We start from the raw sequence: 27,737 nt of genomic DNA, 5'->3' as shown, positions 1-27,737 counted from the left end.
GTCAAAGGACACCTCAACCTCCTCCAGTTTTGGGAGGGGTTTTTAAAAGTGAAATTTAAACAGTTATCAGGTGATTTATTGAATGTGTTTGGTAACTTCTCCCAATTTCCTAAGCATGGGTTGTTGCTAAATGGTGGTGAGTTGGGAGCTGGGCATAACGGGAACTCTTCCCCTCACCACTGACCGAATTTGCTTTGGGTGACTGGACGTTTATCACTTTCCCTACCACATCACCCTCCCCAACCAGAGAAATTCCAGGTGTTTGTGTCCCCCTGAAAGGGCAGCAGGTGCTTGGGACATTGGAACAGGAGGAAGCCATTCAGCCCTTCAAGGCTGTTCCAGCATTCTGTTAGATCATGACTGACCTGTACCCAATTCCATTCACTTGCCTTGGCTCCATGTCCTATTCCAATCACAATCAGCAAAAATCTATCGACCTATGATTTAAATTATTAGTTGAGCTAACATCTACTGCTTTTTGTGGTACCAAGATCCACGCTTCTACCACTGTCTTCATGAAGAAATGTTGACTATCTTCTCTCCTGAACTAAAAACAGAAAGCTTGGAAATGTTCAGCAGGTCTGACAGCATCAGTGGAGAGAGAAACAGAGTTAATGGCTGGGATTTTCCTGTCCCACCCAAGGCAGAAATTGTTGTGGGTGGGAAATTTGACGGACCAGCAAAAATCGGTTGACGTTGGTTGGGAATTTCCAGTCCCATGGCAGGTGGGAGTGGAAAATCTCGGACAATATTTCGACTCGAATATGACTTGTGGTCCCAGCTGATGTTCTACTGGACAAGTCAGATGCGAGGGTGGAGCCTGGCTTGATAGATCCTAACTTTTATTTTTGTTTAGAAACATGGAGGGCGGCTACTGAACAGAGTCACAGAGTCCATTGGTGTACTTTTAACAAAAAAATAAAACATTTATTAAACAAGAAAAAGATTCGCTATATTACAATACCCCTTCACCCAAAACTATACCTTTATAGATATATACAGATTTGTAAGGATAACACAAGTTACAAAAGCCATCTTATACTCTAACGTTCATAGTAAGTACACAGTCCATGTAAACAAATAGGCGACCTGTGATCAGACACCCCACACTCCAAGATCAGTGACAGATGCTACCCAAAGCAGATGCAATGGATCTCTCATCAATTCCTCTACTCGGTCTCACGGAAACTCTGTTTATCACATGGGGTTTTCCAATCTCCACTCTCGAAGAACTCGCCTTGGAATCTTCTCCCAAGTGACATTTTCTCTTGGACGCCTTCAACAAGGATCCACCTCCAAGCTTCAATCTCTCCCTCTGATGTTCCTCTCTCCTGGATTGCCATGTACATTCAAGCTTCACCTTCCATACACTCTCTCAGAGACTCATCCATGTCAACAGAACACCACTGCTTCCTAGGCCCATAGAAAGGAGTCACCAACCTTTGGCTGTCTCCTCGGATCTTCTGGCTTCTTGCAATCCCACCTTGTCTTGTTTCTGCTCCCTGCAGCTTTCTCCCTTTAAGTTGGAGCCTTTTCCTCTGCTCTTTATTTTAACTTCACTGAACAGTTTAGTTTCCTGTTCTTTCCCCTTGACTTAATTGTCTTCCTGGGACTTTCCATTCCCTGGTTTCTGGGACATTCCCCTGTTCTTTTGGGAAATCTGCTCTCTTCAGTTCCCTCTCCTGCCCAACTTCCTCACCCTGTGGTATCCACAGACCCAACTGAACTAAAAACTCTTTTCTGTTTCTCTCTATCTCTCTGTAGGCCTCCTGTTGTTAGGCAGCAGTGCAGTTTTTTCTCCTTGTTTTAACTTCCCTAAACCACTAACCCCCTTGAAATAGCGCTCTCCACTTCAAGGATTATAAAACCTCATTAAAATGCAGGTATACAAACAAAACTTCAATCTTGCTGACTTCACCTCACAGAGAAAACTTCTAAATGAAACTAGACCCAGGTTTCGCCCTTTTAACCCACAAATAAAACATATAAATTGAACTCAAACTTAAAACTATAGCTTATTTCTAACATCCACCAATACATATATAACTTACTTAAAACTTACTCTAGTTCCTAACAGACTCTTCTTCAGAACCCTCTCCTGAGCAGCCTAACTCCAATTTTAAGGTTATGTCCTTGTTCACTAAGCCAGGGGTCAGCGACCTTCATCACAAGAAGAACCGTTTGCTAAATTTAGACCAAAACAGAACACCTTAGAGCAGTGCTTTCCAAGCTTTTTCCTGGTGTGACCCCATTTAATGCTCTGTACTTTGCGTGACCCCCAGAGAGAATATTTCTGGGGACGAGAGTTATTGGGTGAGGGGTTGGGGGAGGGGTGGGGTGCATCTTGGCCTTCAGCTACTGAGCGGGGGAAGGGTGGAGGGTGGTGAGATATTTAAGCTGTATGTTTTTTTTAAAAAAAAATCCTACCCTTTTGCAGCAGGAATCGAGCCTGTCTCTTAAGGCACGCCCACCATTAGAGAAAATGGACCTCGAGGATTTAAAGGGGCCTCGCAGCTGCTAGCCCTCAGAGCAAGCTCCGCCGCAGCCATCGCTGCCTCAGCGCTCACGACCTCAAAACCTCATCTTGCGACCCCACTGGGAGTTGTGGTCCACAGTTTGGGAAGTCCTGCCTTGCAAGTCACAATGCTGTTACTCAAATGCCAATAATAATGAAAAGCAAGACTGAGACTGAGAGCATTTCAACAGCATTCTAAAGGTTCTCACAAAAAAGATTTTAATTGAATAATTCTTTCTCAAAGGTACAACGTTAAAAAAAAAGTTTAAAAAATCGAATAAGGCCATTTACTTATCATTGAAATGGGTTCGATGGATGAGGTTTGGTAGCCATGCATGAGACCCAGAATGAGCTGCATGTGGACCCAGAGCCCCGCGGGTCACAGAGAAAGTCCTACATTCCCCTGACAGCAGGAAAAGTTTCTCTCTACTTACCCTATTAATTCCTTCCAAAATTCTAAAATCCTTAAACAAATCAATCTTCAATATTCCAGGAAATGCAAACCTAGTTTATCTAATCTCTCATAACCCTTGGAGCCCTGATAACATTTGGGGAATCTGCATTGGACTCCTTCCAAAGCCAATATATCCTTTCTAAGGTGACCGGACCTGTACACAGTACTCCAGATGTGGTCTAACCAGGGTTTGTATAGTTGTTCTCCCTTTTATGTTCTACCCCTCTAGTTATAAAGGCTAACATTTCATGAGCCTTTTTGATTTTTTTTTGTACCTAACCTCTATAGCTTAGTGGCCAGTGGATGGACCTTCACTGTTCGTAGCTTTTCATTCTTAAAATAAAATGGAAAATGGAAAAATATGGGTTGATAAGGAGGAGCCAGCATGGATTTCTAAAGGGGAAATCGTGTTTAACTAACTTGCTGGAGTTTTTTAAAGAGGTAACAGAAAAGGTCGATGAGGGTAATGTTGTTGATGTGGTGTACATGGACTTTGAAAAGGCATTTGATACAGTGCCAGCTTGGGAGTGTTGTGAACTGCGAGGAGAATGGTGTGGAACTTCAAGAGGGCATAGACAAGTTGGTGGAGTGAGCAGATAGGTGTCAGATGAAGTTCAATGTGGAGAAGTGTGAGGTGATGCATTTTGGTAGGAAGAACATGAACAGACAATATAAAATAATGGGTGAACTACTGAGGGGTTGCAAGAGCAGAAAGACTTGGGTGTATATGTGCATAGGTTATTGAAGGTGGCAGGACAGGTGGAGAGAGCAGTTAATAAAGTATATAGTATCCTGGGCTTTATTAATAGTGGCATGGAGTACAAGAGCAAGGAGGTAATGCTGAATTATATAAGACACTCGTTAGGCCTCAGCTGGAACATTGAGTACAGTTCTGGGCACCATATTATTATAGGAAGGATGTGAACACATTGGAGAGAGTGCAGAAGAGGTTTACAAGAATGGTTCCAGGGATGAGAAACTTCAGCTATGAGGATAGATTGGAGAGGTTGGGAATGTTCTCCTTGGAGAGAAGAAGGTTAAGATGAGATTTGATACAGATGTTCAAAATCATAAGGGGGCTGGACAGAGTAGATAGGAGAAGCTGTTCCTATTCATAAAAGGACCAAGAATGAGAAGGCACAGATTTAAAGTGATTTGCAAAATAAGCAAGTGTGATGTGAGGAAGAACTTTTTCACACAACGAGTGGTTTGGGTCTGGAATGTGCTGCTTGGAAGTGTGGTGGAGGCAGGTTCAATGAGACATTCAAGAGGACGCTGGATAATTATTTGAATAGAAACAATGTGCAAGGTTACTGGGAAAAGGCAGGGCAATGGCACTAGGTCATAATGCTCATTTGGAGAGCTGGTGCAGACATGATGGACTAAATGGTCTTCTCCTGTGCTGTTAAGATTTTGTGATTCCGAGATTCTGTGAACACTCAGATCCCTTTTGCTCCAAACTGATTTAACATTGCAACTGAAAAGACAGTGAGTAACTCCCTCGTGTGTTTCTTTTTCTTTCATGGGATGTCTGTGTCACTGGCGTTTGTTGCCCATCCCTAATTGCCCTTGAACTGAGTGACTTGCTGGGCCATTTCAGAGGCCAGTTAAGAGTCAACCACATTGCTGTGGGTCTGGAGTCACGTATAAGCCAAACTGGGTAAGGATGGCAGATTTCATTCCCTTAAAGGATATTAGTGAACCAGATGGGTTTTTACAACAATAAATGGCAGTTGTCATGGTCCCCATTACTGAAGCTAGTTTTACTTTCCAGATTTGTTAACTGAATTTAAATTCCACCAGCTGCCGTGATGGGACTTGAACCCATGTCCCCCAGCACATTAGCCTGGGCCTCTTGGATTACTTGTCCAGTGACATTACCATGACACTATCATCTCCCCATTTAGCTCCTAGTGTATGGTTCAAATTCACCAGTTGCTGAACCAATAGCATAGTGGTTGTGTTATGAGCCTAGTAATTCAGAGGCATGAATTCATGATCCCATCTTGGAAACTGGGGAATTTAAAGTTAGGTAGATGGTGTGAGGAATTTAAATGTAATCTGGAATTATAAAGCTACTATCAACCACTGCATTGTTGTAAAAATCTTTCTGGTTCATTACTGTCCTTCAGGGAAGGAAATCTGCTGTCCTTACCCAGTCTGGCCTATGTTATTCCAGACTCAATGAGGTTGACTCTTAACTGGCCTCCGAAGTGGTCTAACAAGAACATCGGTTATATTCAAAAAAATGGCTCATCAGGGGCAGGTGAAGTAGGGTAGGAGGATACTTTTATGGAGCATAAAGGACATGGAGCAGTTTGCCTGTTTTTCTGCGAATACTTTACAATTAGAGCTGTTGATTTCAGTTGTTTGCGAATTCTTCTAAGAATCGTGCAGTTCTGAGGAATCAGCAATCGTACCTGAGTCGCAGTTACTCAGGAGCAGTTGGGGATGGGTCATCATCCTGGCCTTGTCAGCAACACCCACATCCCATGAATGATTAGTAGAAAAGTTGAGGTTCAGTGACACTCTGGCCCAAGGATTTGCCGTGTCAGTTGTGAATCGGTGGGTTGCATTTGCTCCTTTTGAGTCAAGCAAAAGATCCAGAGGGGAGATGAGGATCATTTTTTACCTAGGTAGTTGTTATGATCTAGAATGTGCTGCCTGAAAGAGTGGTGGTAGCAGAGTCAATTGTAATGTTCTAAAAGGGAATTGGATAAATATTTGAAAAGGAAAAATTTGCAGTGAAAGAGCACGTTGCGTTGGATTGTTATGATCCCTACTGATGTTGCTACTGGACAAGTCAGATCCCAGGGTGGAACCTGGCTTTTACTTTTTGTTTAGAGCCGTGGACAGTGGTTATTGAACAGAATCACAGGAGTCAGCAGATGAACTTTTCCCAAAAGAATAAAATATTTATTAAACAAAAAAAGATGAACTATATTACAATATTCCTTCACCCACAACTGTACCTTTTCAGATATATACAGATTAGTAAGGATAATGCAAATTACAAAAGCTATCTTATTCTCTCATGTTCCAAAAGTACAAGGTTCATGTAAACCAACAGGTGCTATGTGGTCAGACATACCACACTCTGAAACTCTGAAATGGCAGATACCACCCCAAACGGAAGCTCTGGATCTCTCCTCAACTCTCCCCAGACGCTTGTCACAATGTGAGCCAACCAGTCTCACTGCACTCTGTCTTTTACATGAGGGTTTCCAATCTCCATTCTCGAAGAACTCGCTTTGGAATCTTCTCCCAAAGGCTGTTTCAAAAGCTATTTTATATTCTAATGTTCACAGTAAGTACACAGTCCATGTAAACCAATAGGTGACCTATTATCTGGCACACAACACTCTGAAGCCAAGTGACAGATGCCACCCCTAGCAGATGCAATGGACCGCTCATCAACTCTCGTCTCTCTCCTATGCTGCTTCTGGTGGCAGCTGCTTTCAACTAAATTCAAACTGTTTTCGGTTTCTCCACATCTGTGTGGGGCCTCTCTCTCTGGACCCCTGCAGGACCTCACCAAGGCTCCTTAGACAGCACCTTCCAAACCCACTACCATCTAGAAGGACAAGGGCAGCAGATAGTTGGGAACACCACCACCTGGAAGTTGCTCTCCAAGCCACTCACCATCCTGACTTGGAAATATATCACCGTTCCTTCACTGTTGCTGGGTCAAAATCCTGGAACTCCATTCCTAACAGCACTGTGGATGTACCTACATCACATGGACTGCAGCAGCTCAAGAAGGCAGCTCACACCACCTTCTCAGGGGCAACTAGGGACGGGCAATATATGTTGGCCCAGCCAGGGAAGCCCACATCCCATGTTGTTACGCAGTAGTACAGTTTTTTCTACTTTGTTTTAACTTCCCTAAATCACTTACCACCATCCCCCCACCTACCGCCACACCCACCCTTTGATAACACAGATCTCCACTTCAAGGGTCATAAAACTCATTAAAAATGCAGGTATACTAACAGAGCTTTGACTTGCTGTCTCCATTCTAAAATGAAACTAAATCCCAGGTTTCACCTTTTTAACCCACAAATACAGAAATACAAACCAAACTTAAATATTAAAGCTAAAACTCATTCCTAACACCCAAAAATTCAAATATAACTTACTCTAGTATTAAATGGGTAACACAGGCACAGTGAGCTAACCGGCTTCCTTCAGTGTTATAAGAGCCCAGGAAATTCATAGTTAAAGCTAATATCATTTTTATTTAGTTTTCATGGTATATTTTAGGCACTTGCTGTTTTTCCTTTGTTCGACTGACGATGAATTCATCTTATCTTCCTCCCAGGCTGCGTCCAATGTACTTCAGTGCCACCATACTCTGGATTCTGATATTCTTTGCTTCACTTGGAGTCCTCAGCCAGATGTTCTCTCAGTATCTCGGTTATAATCCCTTGACTGCTGTAAGAAGCTACGCTGAACTGTGAACATTTTCTGGTTGACAGCTTCCATCTCTAAGTATTGTCGGTCAGAAGATTATTTAAAGCAATAACCAAATCAGCAATAATTTATTATTATTTTTTCATCATATTTTCCTTGGAAGAATCCAACAGCTCTAATTGTAAAGCATTTGCAGCAAAACAGGCAAACTGCTCCATGTCAGTCTTTATACTCCACAGCAGTCTTCCCCCTACCCTACTTTACCTGCCCCTCATCAACATATCCATCTTCTTCCTCCCTCATGTGTTTATCTAACTTCTCCTTAAATGCATCTATACCATTCGTCTCAACCACTCCCTGTGTTAGTGAGTTCCACGCTTCCACCACTCTCTGGGTAAAGAAGTTTCTCCTAAATTTCCTGTTGGATTTATTGGTGACCATCTTACATTTATGCCCCCTGGTTTTGGTCTTTTTAAAGAGCCTCACAAACTGGATGAATGTACCACCAATGAAGATGATCCACACCTCTTAGGGAACGGGACCTGAAAATAGAGATGGGGGGGGGGGCGGTGGTGATGGGATTTGGTCTCTCCCACAAGCGGAAACATGAATCACAAAAAGCTAACATGCAGGTATAGCAAGTAATTAGGAAAGCTAATTGAATGTTATTGTTTATTGCAAGGAGAATTGAACATAAAAGTAGGGAGGTTGTACAGGGCATTGGTGAGACCACATCTGGAGTACTGTGCACAGTAGTGGTCTCCTTATTTAGGAAGGATATAAATGCATTAGAAGCAGTTCTGAGAAGATCACTAAACTAATACCAGGAATGGGTGGATTGTCTTATGAGGAATGGTTGAGACAGGCTAAGATTGTATCCACTGGAGTTTAGAAGAATAAGAGGTGACTTGATTGAAACATATAAAATCCTGAGGGGTCCTGACAGAGTCGAAGTGGAGAGGATGTTTCCTCTGGTGGGAGAATCTAGAACTGGGGGTCACTATTTAAAAATAAGGGTTGAAATTCCAAAGCTTAGGCAGCTGAAAGCACAGCTGCCAGTAGTGGGCGTGGTTAAAATGGGAAATGCCCAAGAGATCAGAGTTGGAGGAGTGCAGGTATCTTGGACACTTGTAGGACTCGAGGAGATTACAGACATAGGGAGGAGTGAGACTGTGGAGAGGTTTGAAAACAAAGATGTAAATTTTAATTTTGAGGTGTTGCTAGACCAGTGTAGGTCAGTGAGCACAGAGAGCGATGCATGAATGGGATTTGGCGTGAGTCAGGAAAATGTAGCAGATTTTTGGATGAACTCAAATTTGCAAAGGGTAGAGGAAAGAGCCCCAGCTTGTTCAATCTTTCCTGATCATTGTAACCCACTTATTTCTGGTGTCAACTTTGTGAATTTTGTTTTGTACCCTCTCCGGTACCTCTCTATCCATTTAATACTATAGAGAGCAAATGTCACCTAACAAGGTTCTATACAAGTTGAGCATAACTTCTTTGCTTTTCAATTCAAGGAACTCAAGTGCTATGCTTGTCTTACCAACCTGCGTTGCTTCTGTTAGGGATGTGGGGATGTTCCCTCTGTTCCTCCACCCCATTTAGACTGTTATTGGCCAAACAATACTTGACCACCTTATTCTTCCTACCAAAATGCAGCGTCTCACATTTATTTTCTTATATTTTGCCTCTACATTAATTACATCCTTACATTTCCACCCCCACCCCCCAATTAGGTGTCATCCACAAATTTGGAAATTGTACTTCCAATTCCCGAGTTCAAATTGTTTGTGTAGATATGCCAAAGCCAATATTGCCCAATTCTGACTCCAGCTGTAACTCAATCCGTGAGGAATCATGCTCAGTGATCACTCCTACTCACTCAAGCGTAATCCCATTCATTTTTTATTCTGAGTAAATACTGCCTGCATATGTAATTAGTGTCTTTTTTTTTTACATTGGTTACATTAAAATATAAATAAAGTTGGATATCTTGCACAGAGTCCAGTTTAAATTATTTTGAACAAAGCCCTTTCGTTTTCATTTCACACATAGGAAGCACGTGCTGAAGATTCTCACTATTCCAATAAACCAAGAGGTCCATGTTTAAATCACACCGTAAGAAAGAAAGAGCTTGCATTTCTATAGTGCCTTTCATGCCCACAGGGCATGAAATGTGCTTCACAGTTAATGAAGTACTTCAGATGTAGTCACTGCTGTTAAAGCAGGAAACAGGGCAGCCAATTTAAACACAGCAAAGCCCCACAAACAGGAAAGTGAAAAAGAACAAGTTAATTTTTTTTTTAGTGATGTTGGTTGGAAGATAAAGATTAGCCCAGGAAAGCGGGGAGAAATCCCACGTTCTACTTCAAAATAGTGGCCAAGGGGTCTTTTACATCCACTCGAGGGGATGGACAGGGCCTCAGTTTGATGACTGATCCGAAAGACAGAGTAGCACTCCATCAGAACGGCACTGGGAGTGTCAGCGTAGATTTTATGCTCAGTGACTCCAGCCCCTAGCATAGGACTTGAATCCGTAATCTTCTAATTCAGAGGTAAAAACACTACTAACTGAGCCACCGATGATAGCCTGGTTCAACAGCTTGTGCTCTGCCCTTACTGAGTTCTTGGTTGTGTATTAGTATTGGCACCAGAAGATAAAAACATTATGAATTAGGGTGAGTAACGAGATCAAGGGAGCTCCAACCCAGTTTCTCGTGGGATGTGAGCTGATGCAATCATTAGAAACATAATCCAACATCATCAGAGCTAAGGCACAAGTTAACTCTAAATCTGACTTAACACTGGAGGATTTTAGAATACAGCAAAGGAGGACCAAGAAACTGGTAAAGGGCGAATAGGATATGAATTGTAAACTAGCAAAAAAGCATAAAAATGGACTGTGAAAGCTTCTATAGGTAAATAGAAAGGAGACGTTTGGGTAAATCAAATGTGGGTCCAATACAGGCAGAGTCCGGGGAATTTATAATGGGGAATAGAGAAATGGTGGAGAAACAAAATGATTACTTTGTCTCTGTTTTCACTGAGGAAGATGCAAGAAATCTCCCAGAATTAGAGATCCAAGGGCCGAGGGAGATTGAGGAATTAAAGGAAATTAGTATTGGTAAAAAAGTTGTACTGGAGAAATTAATGGGATTGAAGATTGACAAGTGCCCGGGACCTGATGTTCTATAGCAATGAGGGCTGTCTTGGGTCGCATTTGAGTGCTTCAGTTGGAGTTTGATGAGCAAGGGAGATTTAAGGGTTAATTTAATTTGAGGGTTAATTTCTATTTGCAGTCCAGTGTTTCTTTAATTAAGCAATTAACTAAAAATTGCTCTTTGGGTTGGGAGAAAGTGAGTTTTAGTCCAGCTTTAAAACAGGGCTCATTCAGGCTCTGCTTGCAGCTAGTTAATTGGATAACTAGCTTAAACAGGTTTTCAGAAGCTAGATTCAGGAAGCATAAAAACAGGCCAAGTGCAGTGCTACCTTGTCTCCACTAGTGCTGTCTTGGGCTACATTTGATTGCTTCAGTTGGAGTTTGGTGAGTGAGGGTGTTCGGTGAAGAGGGAGGTAATCCTTTCATTTTCCACCTTTCCTCAGAAAGAAGAGCAGCCGCCTTGGTAAGTAGGACTTGGTGAGTATTTCTACTGTCCTTAATATTCACTAAACTAGAGGAAATAAAAGTAAAGGGAATAATTTAAGGGTAAGTCATGGCAGGGCAGCTTGGTCACGTGGAATGCTCCTCCTGTGTGATGTGAAAAGTCAGGACACAGCCGTGTCCATGGTGACTACGCGTGCAGGAAGTATCTCCAGCTGTAGCTACTTGAAATGCGTGTTTCGGAGCTGGAGCTGCACCTGGAGTCACTGTGGAACATCCGCAGGGCTGAGATCATCATGGATAGCACGTACAATGAGGTGTTCACACTGCAGGTAAAGGGTGCACAGGTAGAAAGGGAATGGATGACAGCCAGACAGAGTAAAGGCACTAGGCAGGTAGTGCAGGAGCCCTCTGGGCACATCTCCCTCTCTAAAAGATTTACCATTTTGGATACTGCTGGGGGAGGTGGTTTCTCAGGGGAAAGCAGCGAGAGTCAAGTCTGTAGCACCACGAGTGGCTCAGCTGCGTAGGGGAGGAGAAAAAAGAATGGGAGAGCAATAGTGATATCGCAAGGGGAACAGATAGATGTTTCTGCTGTTGCAGACATGACATCTGGATGATATGTTGCCTCCCTGGTGCCAGGGTCAAGGATGTCACTGAGTGGCTGCAGGACATTCTGAAGGATGAGGGTGAACAACCAGAGGTCATGGTCCATATCAGTACCAACAACATAAGTATAAGGATGGATGAGGTCTTGCAAACAGAACATAGGGAGCTGGGAAATTAATTAAAAAGTAGGACCTCAAGGATTAATCTCAGGATTACTCCCAGTGCCACGCGCTAGCAAGATCAGGAATAGGAGAATAGACTGGATGAATACACGGCTGGAAAGATGGTGTAGGAGGGAGGGATTTAGATTGCTGAGGCATTGGGACTGATTCTGGGGAAGATGGGACCTGTACAAGCACCCCAGTAGGACCGGCACCAATATCGGTGCAAGGGCATTCGCTGGTACTGTGGGGGGGAGGGTTTAAACTAGAGTGGTAGGGGGTTGGGAACCTGAATGGGGAGACACAAGAGAGAGAAACAAGGATAGGAATGAAAGACAGAAAAGTAAAAAGCAAAAGTGGAAAGCAGAGGAAACTGAGGCTAGAAGCAACTAGGACCATAGTACAAAAAAAATGTGTAAAAAGACAGCTCTACAGGCACTGTATTTGAATGTATGGAGCATTCGCAATAAGACAGATGAATTAACAAATGCAAACAGGTACAATATGATTGTAATTAAAGGTGTGGCTGCAGGGTGACCAAGGCTGGGAACTGAATATCAAGGGTACTTGATATTTAGGATGGACAGGCAAAAAGGAAAAGGAGTTGGTGTGGCATAAAGGATGAAATCAGTGTGATCGTGAGAGAGGGTATTAGCTCAGAAAATCTAGATGTAGAATCAGTCTGAGTGGAGCTAAGCAGAAACGAAGGGTGAAAACCATTAGTGGGAGTTGTCTGTAGGCCTCCAAACAATAAGGTAAGTAGGATGGGAAGGTAGGGGATAGCATTAAACAGGAAATTAGAGATGCATGTAACAAGGGTGCTACAGTAACCATGGTTGACTTTAGTCTATGTATAGATTGGGCAAACCAAATTAGCAATAATACTGTGGCAGATGAATTCCTGGACTTTGTACAAGATGGTTTTTTTAGACCAGTACGTTGAGGAACCAGTTAGAGAACAGGCTATCCTAGATTTGGTTTTGTGCAATGAGAAGGGGTTAATTAATAATATTGTTGTGCGGGTTCCTTTAGGGAACAGTGACCATAACATGATAGAATTGTTCCTTAGGTTGGAAAGTGAAGAAGTCCAATCTGAAACTAGGGTCCTAAATCTAAACAAAGGAAACTACAAAGGTATGAGGCATGAGTTGGCTAAGATAGATTGGGGAATTTTATTAAAAGGCATGATGGTGGATAGGCAATGGCTAATATTTAAGGAATGATGATATGCATTACAACTGTTATATATTCTTTTCTGGTGCAAAAACACAACAGGAAAAGAGGCCCAACTGTGGCTAACAAAAAAAAAAATTAAGATTGTATTAGATTCAAAGAGGAGTCATATAAAGTTGCTAGAAAAAGTAGGAAGCCTGAGGATTGGGAGGAGTTTAAAATTCAGAAAAGGGGGACTAAGCGATTGATCAAGAAGAGAGAAATAGAGTATGAGAGTAAACTTGCAAGGAATATCAAAATGGACTGCAATTGCTTCTATAAGTATGTAAGAAGAAAAAGATTGGTGAAGACAAATGTAGGTCCCTTACAGTCTGAAACAGAAGAATTTATAATGGAGAACAAGGAAATGGCAGAGCAATTAAACAACTACAGTCTTTATGGAGGAAGACAAATAATTTCCCAGAAATACTAGGGAATTGAGGGTCTAGTGAGAAGGAGGATTGAAGGAAGTTAGTATTACTAAAAAAGCAGTGCTGGAGAAATTAGTTAAATCCCCAGGGCCTGATAATTAAGTCCCAGAGTACTAAAGGAGGTGGCCATGGAAATAGTGGATGCGTTGGCTGTCACCTTCCAAAATTCTGTAGATTCTGGAACAGTCCTGTCAGATTGGAGGGTGGCAAATGTAATCCCACTACTTAAAAAAGGAGGGAGGGAAAAAACAGGGAATTAGAGAATGGTTAATCTAACATTAGTAGGAAGGAAAATGCTAGAGTCTATTATAAAGGATGTGATAACAAGACACTTAGAAAATATCAATGGGATTAGACAAAGTCAACATGGATTTGTGAAAGGGAAGTCATGTTTGACAAACCCACTGTTTTACTCTGCTTACAGTGCAGGCCTATCTATCTAACGTTTACTTTAGCTAACTTCTCTTAGTGAGCTATAAACCACATGAGGTCCAAACTGCAACTTAAAACCTCTCCAAAAAAACACCCAGATAAATTGAAACCAGAGAGCCCTCCTAAGCTCCACCCATCTCCATGAAGACCTAGCCTGCTCTGGGCTGTCCTCAAATCAACCTTTAAGTTAATTATCCTTCCTTTACAATTTCTCCAGCTAAGTAAGCCCAACTGCTGTTTTATAGCTCTATCTCTTCTATTCTGATTCTATTAAACAAACATAGGTAACATTCTGAACTGCCATTTCTTCAGGTCACTGAATCACAGAATCAGTGCAGAAGAGGCCCTTCGACCCATCGAGTCTGCACTCGAGAAACACATGAGAAACACCTGACCTACCTACCTAATCCCATTTACCAGCACTTGGCCCATAGCCTTGAATGTTATGACGTGCCAAGTGCTCATCCAGGTACTTTTTAAAGGATGTGAGGCAACCCGCCTCCACCACACTCCCAGGCAGTGCATTCCAGACCATCACCACCTGCTGGGTAAAAAAGTTTTCCTTCACATCCCCCCTAAACCTCCTGCCCCTCACCTTGAACTTATGCTCCCTTGTGACTGACCCTTCAACTAAGGGGAACAGCTGCTCCCTATTCACCCTGTCCATGCCCCTCTGGCAATCATGAAAGTCCAGCATTTTAATGACCTTGCCTCTGCAACAATAATTTTTCCAGAATGAAACATTACCTCTAAACATTAACATGAACCATGAACTAGATATTTGCAGCAGTATTAACAGGGGGTCCTTGCCATTTCTAGATAGTTGAAGTTGTCACAGTCAATAAGCTTTTTTGCCATAGGAACATTGTGCAGGAAAACTGATGGGAAACAAAGCCAAGATAAACAAATTAAGATTTTTCCAGGCGCCAAGAATTTTCTAACAATTGAGATGGTACCAGCAACAATGTCAAGTGCAAAAAAAGTTTCAGTTTGGTTCTCATGGTTTCTGTAAGGTTGGAAATCGGAAGCTGAGGCAATGATTCAAGTCTTCAACATAATCAAGGGCATAGCTGAAGTTCCAGTAAACCATGAGGGAGAGAGAAAGAAAAGGATATTGGACTCTAAAGGAATCAATGGATGTGGGGAGAGGGCGGAAAAGTGGAGATGAAAGAGAATTTCAGTCATGATCTGATCGAACAGCGGAGCAGGCTAAACTAATAAAGGAGTTGATAATTCTCTGGGGGCATGGGTTCAAATCCCACCATGGCAGCTGGGTTGAACTTACTTTCAATTAATAAAAATTTGGACCAAAATGGTGACCATGAAACTATTACGAATTGTTGTAAAAACCCATCTGGTTCACCTACACCCCTTTAGGGAAGGAAAGCTGCCATTCTTAATTGGTCTGGCCGACACGTGATTCCACACCAATGTGAATAAACCGTTCGACTTTACAACGATCTTACAGCGCAGAAGCCCAACAGATCCCTGACAGTGTTTTATGCTCCACACAAGCCTCCTCCCGCCTTACTTCATTCAACCCCATCGACATATCATAAGCCCAGAAGAAATAAAAGCAGGTATGGGCCATTTGGCCCTTCAAGCCTGCTCCACTGGGTCATGGCTGAAATTCTCCTTCAACTCCACTTTTCCGCTCTATCCCCATATCCCTTGATTCCTTTAGAGCCTAAAATCGTTTTTTCCCCCTTTCTCCCTCGTGTATTTATCTAGCCTTCCCTCAGCTTGGTCAAAATCCAAAGTTTGCACATTTTGTTTAAAGGTCGATGGAGGATGTATGACGTGGACTCCCAGAGAAAAATTGGAGCCGGTTCATTATCTGCTGAGAAGAAAGTCAAGCTATTAATAGCTCAGGTTGCTTTATTTCCAGATATGGTCAACTTTGTACGAATGATACAGGGATTAAAAGGTTATGTTATGACGGCAGTTTGCAGAAATTTGATTTGTGTTCTCTTGGATTTAGAAGATTGAGGGTTGACCTAATTGAGATGTTTAAACCGATAAAGGAGTTGATCACTCTCTGGGCACATGGGTTCAATTCCCCATGGCAGCTGGTGGAATTTAAATTCAATTAGTAAAAAATCTGGGCCAAAATGGTGACCGTGAAACTATTATCGATTGTGGTAAAGCCCCATCTGGTTCACTAATGACACTTTAGGGAAGGAAAGCCGGCGTTACTACCTGGTTTGGCCGACATATGATTCCGCACCAATGTGATTCACTCTTAACTGCCCTTTGAAATGGCCAGCAAGCCACTCAGGTCAAGGGCAATTCGGGATGGGCAACAAATGCTGACCTTGCCAGCGACACCCAAGTACTGTGAAAGAACAGTAGATAAAGAGAAATTATTCTTCTGGTGATGGGGGGGGTGGGGGCGAAGAAGTCCAACACTAAAGGCACAATCTTGAAATTAGAGCTAAGGCATCCAGGCAGCATTGTTTCCACACAAAGGGCAATAGGAATCTGGAACTGTCTCCCCCAAAAAACTAGGCATCAGCTGAGGTTTTCAAGATGGAGATTTTTGCTGAGTGGTGTTAAGGAATATGAATCAAAGGCAGGTAAACAGAGTTGAGTCGTAGATCAACTGCAATCCAACTGAACAGTGGAACAGGCTTGAAAGGGGCTGAATGACATCTTCCTGTTTCCACGAGCAGAATTTAATGCCCCTGTGCATGCGCACTGCAGACCCGATCGAGCCTAAAATCGCGCGGATGCCCCGATGTCATTGGGTGATATTTCGCTTGGAGGGTGGACGGCAAAGTCGGATGCACACCCCCCGTCAATTAAGGGTCAATCAAGCCCATTAGTGGCACAATTGACTCCGATTTTTTGTTGCCCGTCCCGCCTTATTGGCCGGGTGGACTTGGTATTTTTCACCGAACCTCATCCGAGGGCAGGATGAAATTTCCGTGATGCAGTAAAATAAAAATAACTTTCCATGGGCAGCATTTTTATCAGCTACATTTTAGGGTGATTGACACTTTTTTTTCAGCTTTTAAAACCTTTATTTTAGCCTTTTCCGGGTCTCCAGCTCCCTGAGCCAGCTGTCTGCCTTCCGGGCGCTTCGTTGCAGCGCTCACCCACGCCCACGGAAACATCATCACCTGTCCTCTTCCAACCCGCCGCCTTGGCAGCGCTGAACTTTCCAGCGCACATTTCACACTGGCTGGCCGTTAATTAGCCAGCCAGCACGAAATCGGGGTCAGGGGCCGATCACGGTCGACAGTCCGTTTGCTGACCGCTCCCACCAAAGGTAAGATTCAGGCCTATGTTAGTTAGCAGTGTGATGTCCGAGATAGTCATTCACTTCAGCTGCACCGATAGGGAAGGGAAAGGAACTCCCTGGGAATGTGACAGAACATGATATTCCTAGCGAGGGAACAGTTTGATGAGTTCACTGACCTCAACATGACTGAACTTTGCTTTTGGATAGAATCCAACAAATCTGGAAGTAATTGGGAAATGATTCTGAGAAAACTTGGAGTCGGATCACTCAGTTAACTCCTTTGTAAGGGGCCCATATTTAACTCACACAGAGACCCCCGGACCAATTTAAGGCAAAACACTCAGGGAAGTTCCACTTCATTCCATTAAGATGATCAAACATGCCCCAGGAGACCCGTTGACACCAGTCTCCATGGAGACGCCTGACTTCTACTTTAGAAATATGGACCTCACTCAAAAGTCTGCCCAACGCCCTTTAAAATAAAGAAAGGCTTGTATGTTTAGGAGTATGGTGGTTTAGCAGTAATGTCACTGAACTAGTAATCCATAGGCCCAGGCTAATGTTCTGGGGACATGGATTAAATCTCATCATGACAGCTGGTGGAACTTAAATTCAATTAATAAATCTGTAATATAAAGCTAGTCTCAGTAATGGTGACCATGAAACTATCATTGGTTGATTGTTGTGAAAACCCATCTGGTTCACTAATGCCCTTTCAAGGAGGAAAGCTGATTAGGGATGGGCAACAAGTGCTGGCGATGCCAGCGATGCCAGCAATGCCCACCTCTTGTGAAAGAAAAACATATACAGAGACCTTCACAGGGGAGGCGATGATGTAGTGGTATTGTCGCTAGATTAATAATCCAGAGACCCAGGGTAATGCTCTGGGGCATCCATCTACCACGACAGATGTTGGAATTTGAATTCAATAAAAATCTGCAGTTGTAAAAGTCTGATGATGACCATGAAACCATTGTCAATTGTTGTAAAAACCCATCTGGTTCACTAATATCCCTTAGGGAAGGAAATCTACTGTCCTTACCTGGCCTGGTCTACACCTGACTCCAGACCCACACCCCACAGCGATGTGGTTGACTCTTAATTGCCACCCCCCGCCACCTCTGAACAAGGGCATTTAGGAATGGGTAATATGCTGCGATGCCCACATCCAATGAATAAAAAAAACCTCAGGATGTCACAAACTGCTTTACAGCCAATAAGTACTTCAGCTGTGCAGTCTCTTATAGCTAGGGAGACACAACAGCTAATTTTTGCACAGCAAACTCCCATAAAGAAGAATAAATTACTGATTCAGGATGTTGATGCAAGGATAAAAAGTGGCCAGGACACTGGGAAGAACTGTTCTTCTTCCATAAGTGGCCACAGGACTTTTTACATCTACCAGAGGGGTTACACGTGGCCTTGGTTTAATGCCTCATCCAAAGGACAGCACCTCTGATAACTACTAAAGGATTGAAATAATTGCATGCGGAACACGTTGGAATGTGCTAAGGTTATGAAAGGCTTCGTCTAAAAACAAATTCTTTCTTTTTTGATCTGCCTTATTAAGTCTTCAAGACGTCGTGAAGTCTTTGCAGCCAACACGTTACTTTTTTGAAGCGTTCCTCACTGTTGCAAAGTAGGAAACATGGCAAACAATTGGCAAAGAGCAAATGGATGATCGTTCAGATAATGGCCTGGAGTTTCCAATTCGCTTGTGTTGTTGTTTTTTCCCTAGTACAATCTATCTAAAATCAACAAAACCGCTGCAGAAGATTGCACTATTTTAAGCTCAAATTACACACAGTATAAAGGCAGCTTCTTTGGACGACTTTAAAAAGTTACCCTGTTAGGGGCCAGTCTCATCAGTTATTCGATCAAAGTTTTCAAGATACTAAGGGGAATAGATAGGGAGAAATTATTTCTGCTGGTTGGAGAATCTAGGAACTAGCAGGGATTAGGCAAAAAAATAGAGCCAGGCATTTCGGATTTGAAATTGAGAAACACACAGTGGTAGTAGCTTCGCTTCTAATTTTGTATTATAACACTCCTGTGAAGTGCCTTGGGACATTTTATTACACTAAAGATACTATATAAATATAAGTTGTTGGGGTTGTGGACAATGAAGCACTCCCCCCCCCCCCCTCACTAGCATGTCAGCCTGGATTATAGGTTTCAGTCTGCACCAAATGGATGTCAAAGATTGATTATGGAGCAACAGTGGACAAGTACTGAGTAACAAACACTGGGGGAGTTATTCCATCAGATTTTCTTTTGTTTGAAGAGAAAGAGTTAGGAGGAAGAATGAAGGAAAGCAAAAGAGACTGAAGTTATGATAAATCTTTACAGATCACCAGAGATGCAATGCTGAGTCCAATTCAGGACACCACACAGTGACAAAAGTAAAAAAAAAACTTGCATTTATATAGCGCCTTTCACACTCCTAGGATGCCCCATGGCGTTTTACAGCCAAACAAAGTATATTTGAAATAAAAGCAGAAAATGCCGGAAAGACTCAGCAGGACAGGCAGCATCTGTGGAGTTAACATTTCAGCCTGATGTGACCTTTCATCAGAACCAGGAAGTATTTATTGAACTGTAGCCACTGTTATAATGCAGGAAACTTGGCCATCAACTTGCACACAGCAAGCTCCAACAAAACAGCATTATGATAATGAGCAGATAATCTGTTTTGTTTTGTAATGTAGATTAGGAAGGATGTCAAGGTTTTGGAGAAGGTGCGAATGAATCAAATGGTAGCGTTACAGTTCACTCAAGGAGCTCCAGTGGCTGTGGCAACCCTGCACTTTTACATGCATAATACAGTCTGGAGCTAGGAATACCTCTTACCACCCACCTTTGGCACATTAGAAGGATTTGCAAGTTGGTAATCAACCTGTTTGGCCACATTATGAACACACTTTCCTTGTCCATCAAATCCTGGAGTGGGACTTGAACCTAGTGCTTCTGGTTCAGAGGCAGGGATGAGGCCCAGTGCACCACAAGACATCCCCACTTGAATGGTACCATTATTGATAATCAGGGGACACAGGTTTAAGGTGATATGGGATGAGCCAAAGGGCCAGAGAGGAAGAGAGAATTTTTTTACATAGTGAGTTTCTATGATTTGGAATGCATTGAGGGAATGTTTTCCAATTCATTCACAATTAAGTGTTAAAGCGCTTTATTTTTCACTCGTTCACAGGATGTGAGATCGCCATTATGGCCAGCATTTATTACCCATTCCATAATTGCCCTTGAGAAGGTGGTGGTGAGCTGCCTTCTTGAACCGCTGCAGTCCATGTGGTGTAGCTACACCTACGGCGCTGTTAGGGAGGGAATTCCAGGATTTTGACCCAGCGACAGTGAAGGAATAGCCGATATATTTCCAAGTCAGGATGGTGAGTGACTTGCATATCCGGATTTTAAAATGAACCTCCTTAATTTTTTCATTAATTAATCAAAGAAACACATGTTACAAGAGTTCACCCTGCTAGATTTACATTAAGCAACCATGTTAGTTTGCTATGATAATTTGGTTAGCAAAGACTATAGGCAGACTATTGTAGTTATTCATAGCACTTCCTCAATTGCAGTAATTCTGAAAATTTCTAGTTTCCTACTATGCTATTTCTGAGTTGTGGCCATGAACTCACAGACCCAATAGTTCCATCATTTGGTTATAACTTTTTGTGTTTGACAGTGTCAAAAGGAAGAAAGTCTTGCGTTTTTGTAGCGCCTTTTGATTAATTAATGATAAAATTAAGGAGGCTCATTTTAAAATCAGGACACTGTTCAAAAATAAGGGGTCGCCCATTTAAAACGGAGATGTGGCAAAATGTTTTCACTCAGAGGATCGTGAGTCTTTGGAACTCTCTTCCTGAAAAGGTGGTGGAAGCAGAGTCTTTGAATATTTTAAAGGCAGAGGTGGATGGATTCTAGGTAAGCAAGGGGGTGGTAGGTTATCGGGGGTAGGTGGGATGCAGATTTCCGGTTTACTATCAGATCAGCCAAGATCTTATTAAATGGCGGAGCAGGCTCGAGGGGCTGAATGGCCCACTCCTGCTCCTTGCTCGTATGTTCATATGTGCAAGTTACTCACTATTCTGACTTTGAAACATATCGGCTGTTCCTTCATTGCCTCCGGGCCAAAATTCTGGAACTCCCTTCCTAACAGCACTGTGGGTGTACCTATTGCACATGGAATGCAGTTTTGCAAGAGAACAGCTCGCCAGCACTTTCTCAAGGGCAGTTACGGAATGGGTGATAAATGCTGGCCTTAAGGCAATGCTCACATCCTGTGAACAAATAAAAAAAATCGTAGCTTTTTAACACTTAATTGTGAATTAATTGGCAAACATTCCTACAATGCATTCCAAATCATAGAAAATCACTGCTCCAGGATGTCCCAAAACACTTTACAACCAATTAAGTACTTTTTGAACCGTAGTCACTGCTTTAATGTAGGAAACATAGCAGCCAATTAGTACTCAGCAAGTTCCCAAAAACAGCTTATGATAAATAAACAGATAATTTGTTTTAATGATATTGGTCAAGGGATAAATATTGATCCAGGGCATCAGGGATAACACCTCTGCTCTTCTTCAAATGGTACCACGGAATCTTTTACACCCACCCAGAAGGGCCTACATGGGTCTCGGTTTAATGATTCATCTGAATTTTTTTTTATTATTCATTCATGGGGTGTGGGCTTTGCTGGCTGGGCCAGCATTTAATGCCCATCCCTAGTTGCCCTTGAGAAGAGGGTGGTGGTGAGCTGCCTTCTTGAACTGCTGCAGTCCATATAGTGTAGGTACACCCACAGTGCTGTTAGGGAAGGAGTTCCAGGGTTTTGACCCAGTGACAGTGAAGGAATGGCGGTATAGTTCCAAGTCAGGATGGTGAGTGACTTGGAAGGGAACTTCCAGGTGTTGGCGTTCCAATCTATCTGCTGCCCTTGTCCTTCTAGATAGTAGTGGTTGTGGGTTTGGAAGGTGCTGTCTAAGGAGCCTTGGTGAATTCCTGCAGTGCATCTTGTAGATGGTAAACACTGCTGCTACAGTGCGTCGGTGCTGGAGGGAGTGAATGTTTGTGGATGTGGTGCCAATCAAGTGGGCTGCTGTGTCCTGGATGGTGTCAAGCTTCTTGAATGTTGTGGGAGCTGCACTCATTCAGGTAAGTGGGGATTATTCCATCACATTCCTGACTTGTGCCTTGTAGGTGGTGAACAGGCTTTGGGAAGTCAGGATGTGAGTTACTTGTCACGGGATTCCTAGCCTCTGACCTACTCTTGTAGCCATACTATTTATATGGCTAGTCCAGTTTCTGGTCAATGGTAACATCCAGGATGCTGATAGTGGAGGATTCTGTGATGGTAATGCCATTGAACATCAAGGGTCAATGGTTAGATTTTCTCTTGTTGGAGATGGTCATTGCCTCCCACTATGTGTGGCACGAATGTTACTTGCCGCCTGCCAGCCCAAGCCTGGATATTGTCCAGATTTTGCTACATTTGGATATGGACTGCTTCAGTATCTGAGGAGTCGCATTGTGTAATCACCAGCGAACATCCCCACTTCTGACCTTATGATGGAAGGAAGGTCATCGATGAAGCAACTGCAGATGGTTGGGCCGAGGACACTACCCTGAGGAACTCCTGTGGTGATGTCGTGAAGCTGAGATGGCTGACCTCCAGCAACCACAACCATCTTCCTTTGTGCTAGGTATGGCTCCAACTAGTGGAGAGCTTTCCCCCTGATTACCCCCTGACTCCAGTTTTGCTAGGGCTCCTTGATGTCACACTCCGTCAAATGTGGCCTTGATGTCAAGGGCAGTCACTCTCACCTCATCCCTGGAGTTCAGCTCTTTTGTCCATTTTTGAACCAAGGCTGTAATGAGGTCAGGAGCTTAGTGGTCCTGGCAGAACCCAAACTGTGCGTCAGTGAGCAAGTTATTACTAAGCAAGTGCCGCTCGATGGCACAGTTGATGACCCCTTCCATCACTTTACTGATGGTCGCGAATAGACTGATGGGGTGGTAATTGGCCAAGTTGGATTTGTCCTGCTTTTTGTGTACAGGACAAACCTGGGCAATTTTCCACACAAGTGGCAAGTTCTGCAGCACAGTGTTAAAATGTTAAATGTTAAAACCTTGAGCAGAGCAACCCTCCCTCAGTTGGTATTGAAATGTCAGCCAGCAGGATTTGGTGTTCCATTCTCTGGTTGAAGTTGAGCTTGACTTCTCAATCTGCATTTCAAGGTTAGTTCATTTGGTTAGATGACTGGCATGTGGTGTAGAATGATACCAATAGTGTTGGCTTAATTCCCATACAGGCTGTGGTAGTTCATATAGACATGCTTCCTCATTTGCCCCATGCTTGTGGAGCTGTGTCCCTCAAGCAATATATAACCAATTGTCTCCCTGTAATGATAAGAGATGCCTATGGTCCTTTGTGAAAAGTGATTAATTGTGTATTTGAAGGTAGTTTCTAATATCTCCTCACATGGCCTCCATCACAGAATAGCTCCATCTGATCATTTCTCTCAGAGTTGCGCATCTTCCTGCCATGTCCCCTCATATTCATCTCTTTCTCTCTTTTAAATTTTTTCATTTCTCGTGGTCCCTCCATTATCTTCTCTCTTTTTTCTTTAGTAATGTTTCTCCCTTACATTTTCTTTCTCTCAGGCACTGTCATATACTCTCTCACACTCTCACTCATGTCTTCCTCACTCATGTCCCCTCCCTCATGCCCTTTCCCTCATGAGCTTCACTCTCATGACTTTTCTCTCTCTTTCTTGTCCTCTTATGTTCACTCCCCCATATTCTCTCTTTCATTTTTCTCTCTCTCTCTCTCTCTCATGTCATTCTTTCCATCATAGCATCTTTATCTTGAATCCTGAATTTTTTGGATTCTGCAGCGTCATCATACAGTTGTGTCACTGGACAACACTTTTCATGGGATTAATCAGCTCCATGTTAAAGCTTGAAGCACCAAATAATAACTGGTATATGATGTCATGAGACTGCTTTGTAACACCAGGGTAGCTGTGACATCAGTAGATGATGTAAAATATATTTGAAGCAATGAAGTTTGTATTCGAATTTCCATTTTGCTTTTCACCATTTCTTTACTCTTTAAGTTGCCTGTGCGATATGAACCACATCTCACCAGGGCAAAGTGTTCACAGGTTCCAAAAGATCAGGCCAGGTAGAAATTTCATCTCATGTTGGAGTGTCAATGAGAGTGTGTGTGTGTGTGAATGTTAATGTATCAGTGTGAGAGTATGTGTGCATGCATGTGTATGAGTGTGTGTGTGCGTATTTGTGGGAATGCTTGTGATTGTGTGTCTGAGTGTGAATGTGTGTGAAAATATGAGTGAGTGTATGGGTCTGTGCATATGAATGCTTGTGTGTGATGTGTGTGTGTATGAGAGGGCGTGTGAGTGTGAGAGTGAATGTGTTTGAGCGTGAATGTCAATGTGTGTGTATATGTTGAGCGTGAATGTGAGCCTGTGTGAATGTGAGTGAATGTATTTGAGTGTGTGTGTGTGTGTGTCAGTGTGTGAGTGTTTGCATGTGTCTGAGTGTATCTGAGAGTATGTGAGTGCGAGTGTGCACAAGTGTTTGTGTGTGTTTGTGTTTGTGTGCGTGTTTGTGTGTGTGTTTGTGTTTGTATTTGTGGGTGTGTGTGTTTGTGTGTGTGCGTGGTATTGTTTGTATGTGTGTGTTTGGGTTTGTGGGTGTGTATGTGTGTGCATTTGTGTGTATGCCCTTGTTTGTGTGTGTGTGTGTGTGTGAGTTTGGGTTTGGGTTTGTGTTTGTGTGTGTGTGTGTCTGTGTTTGTTTGTGGGGGTGTGTGCATGCGCGTTTGTGTGTGCGTGTGTGTGTGAGTGCGTGTGTGTCTGTGTGCGGGTGTGTGTGTGTGTGTGTGTGTGTGTGTGTGTGTGCAGGGTGGTGGGGGTGGGTGTGCATGTGGATGTGTGTTTGTATGTGTGTGTGTGGGTGTGTTTGTGTGTGGCACTTAAGTGACTACTGGCGGGTCTTCCCCAGAATCAGGAAGTCCATGTCTCCACCCCCAAGAGCTGCCAGCCAATCAGAGGCCATCGTGGACAGCACCAGCAGGAGTGGTGGCAACTGCTGGTAATGCACCCAGCAGAGACCCAGGATCAGTGTGGGACTCAGGCCGCAGGCGTGAGGGCAGGATGGGGGTTGTGGGGAGTGGGGGAAGGGGTCCGCAAAAAGGATAGGGGTTTCAGCAGCTCTGGCTCTTTCCTGATGCTGGGTCCCTCGATCAGGCACTGATTCCGCAAGCAAATGGGAGAGGTTTTGCTTTTCAGTCTCCCTGGCTGGTGAGCCTCCTGACCTTGGCTGATTGGATACCAGCAGAGGTGGGATGAGGCCCTTAAGTGGACATAAATGGGACTTAATGGCCTCAATTGATGGGAGGGCAGGAAGGCCATCCACAAGCCTTCCTGCCCTGGACTTATTCAGGCCAGAGGGGGGGGGGAAGATGGCATGGTCTCTCCCTGGCACCTTGCTGCCTGATTAAATGCCCCCCTGCCTCCAAACTTCTCTCGGGGGAGGGCATTAGGTTCCACCCAATGAGTGTGCATGTGTATGTGTATGTCTGTTAATGTGTGTGTGTCTATAAGTGTGTGGTGTGTCTATGAATGTTAAGTGTGTCTTTAAGTGTGTGTGTATGAGTGCGTGGTGTGTCTATGAAAAGAGTGTGTCTGTAAGTGTGTGTATGAATTTGTGTATTTATAAGTATGTGCATATGAGTGTGTGTGTGTCTGTGACTGTGTTTGTAAGTGTGTGTGTATTAGTTTGTGTGCCTGTGAATGTATGTGTATCTGTGAATGTGCATATGTCTATGTGTGTGAGTATGAGTGTGTGTCTGTGAGTGTGTGTTCATCTGTAAGTGTGGGTGTGTATGAGTTTGTGTGTCTATGAATGTCAGTGCATGTATAAGTATGTGTGTATGTGTCTATGAAAAGAGTGTGTCTATAACTGTGTGTTTATGAGAGTGTGTCTGTGAATGTGTATGTGGCTATGAGTATGCATAAATGAGTGTGTGTGCCTATGAATGTGTGCGTGTCTATAGTGTGTGTATGAGGGTGTGTGTTTATGAAGAGAATGTGTCTGTAAGTGTGTGTGTATGAATGTGTGTGTGTCTATGAAGAGTGTGTCTATAAATGTGTGTATGAGTGTGTGTGTGTCTATGAATGTGGATGTGTCTAAAAGTCTGTGTGTATGAGTGTGTGCATCTGTGAATGGGGTGTGCCTATGAGTGTGTGTATGAGTGTGTGTGTGTGAATGTGGGTAGGTCTATAAGTATGTGTCTATAAGTGTTTGTGTCTATGAATGTGTGTTCATCTATAAGTGCTCGTGTTTATTAATTTGTTTGTCTATGAATGTAAGTGTGTCTATAAGTGTGTGTGTATGAGTATGTGTGTGTCTATGAATGTAAGTGTGTCTATAAGTGTGTGTGTATGAGTGTGTGTGTGTCTATGAATTGTGAGTGTGTCTATAAGTATGTGTCTATAAGTGTGTGTGTCTGTGAATGTGTGTTCATCTATAAGTGCTTGTGTTTATGAATTTGTTTGTCTATGAATGTAAGTGTGTCTATAAGTGTGTGTGTATATGAGTGTGTGTGTGTCTATGAACTGTGAGTGTGTCTATAAGTGTGTATGTATGAGTGTGTGTGTCTGTGAATGTGAGTGTGAGGAAAGAGGACAGAATGCACTATATAATGGATGAGTACCTCTGACACTCACACCTGAAATTGCCATATGACCCAGCGTATACTGATATAAAATCACAAAGGAACTCGCACTGGTTAGAAAACAGGGCTTTTGTGAAAATGGTGTTGAGCATTTCTGAGTCGATGTTTCATTTTGACAATTGTTTCCAGCAGGACTGAATGGAACAGTTATCCCACAACTTGAAGCAGTTCTACTGGCGTATTAAGACCTTCTGTGAACAACACCCACTACCTTGTAGATCAAAATTTAGGCCCAGGAAGTGTCGTCCGCGCTGCCATGCCCCTGTATCTTCATTTTACTTGTTAGACTATGACCGTAGGATTGCTGAGCTCGGTTTGGAGCATGAGCCCCCTGTTTTCCAAATCATCGGGCAGAAATTGACATTTAAGAAAGGAAGGTGGACATCTCAGTCCTGTCACGGCCTCTTTCCTTCCAGCCAGACTGACCTGCTGAAAAATGTTAGGGACAAAAACCGGCTGCTTCAAGACCAGAACAATGCCTTGCAACTGAAATTGGAATTGCTGATGGACATGTTGACTGAGACTACAGCTAACCTGCTACTCATGGAAGAGGAGGAGGAAGAGACGGAGGGAAAGGAAGAAGAGAAGGAGGAGGAGGAGGAGGAGGAGGAGGAGGAGGAAGAGCTTGAGGACGTGGAGAAGAAAACGTGTCCAAAAAAACTTCCAAAACAGACAAGCCAATATGATGTGGATTCGAGTGACTTTGAATACGTTGAAGAGCTGAAGCCAGCTCAGTGGAGCTACAAATATACCATGTCGCCAACATCATTTGAGGACGAAAGTGAGTATTCAGAGGAATTGAATTTCACCAGGCCTCAAGACAAAGCCAAACTCAAGCTTTGTCCCATGAAACGTGCAGCAAGGGCGAAAGCGAGAGCAAG

General features: G+C 43.2%; 1 protein-coding gene across 3 annotated transcripts in view; it reads left to right on the top strand.

Moving 5' to 3' along the window:
* The window catches only part of ltc4s (leukotriene C4 synthase), a 49,490-nt gene extending 22,344 nt beyond the window's left edge, over window positions 1-27,146 (top strand). Inside the window, exons 5-8 of one of the 3 annotated variants that reach the window (XM_041192876.1) lie at window positions 7,291-7,405; window positions 10,986-11,005; window positions 24,212-24,279; window positions 26,989-27,146. In XM_041192876.1, the coding sequence (XP_041048810.1) occupies window positions 7,291-7,405; window positions 10,986-11,005; window positions 24,212-24,279; window positions 26,989-27,041 (256 nt within the window). In that variant the 3' untranslated portion in view covers window positions 27,042-27,146. Of the gene's footprint in view, window positions 1-7,290; window positions 7,406-10,985; window positions 11,006-15,608; window positions 15,768-24,211; window positions 24,280-26,985 lie in introns of those variants that run through there. The other 2 variants (XM_041192875.1, XM_041192877.1) reach the window with 2 other exon arrangements.
* Window positions 27,147-27,737: the final 591 nt, after the last annotated feature.

This window comes from Carcharodon carcharias, chromosome 8 (assembly GCF_017639515.1).
Source record: "Carcharodon carcharias isolate sCarCar2 chromosome 8, sCarCar2.pri, whole genome shotgun sequence".
Classification (NCBI taxonomy): domain Eukaryota; kingdom Metazoa; phylum Chordata; class Chondrichthyes; order Lamniformes; family Lamnidae; genus Carcharodon; species Carcharodon carcharias.
Note: the sequence above shows the minus strand (reverse complement) of the source record. Positions and strands in the feature narration are given on the sequence as shown.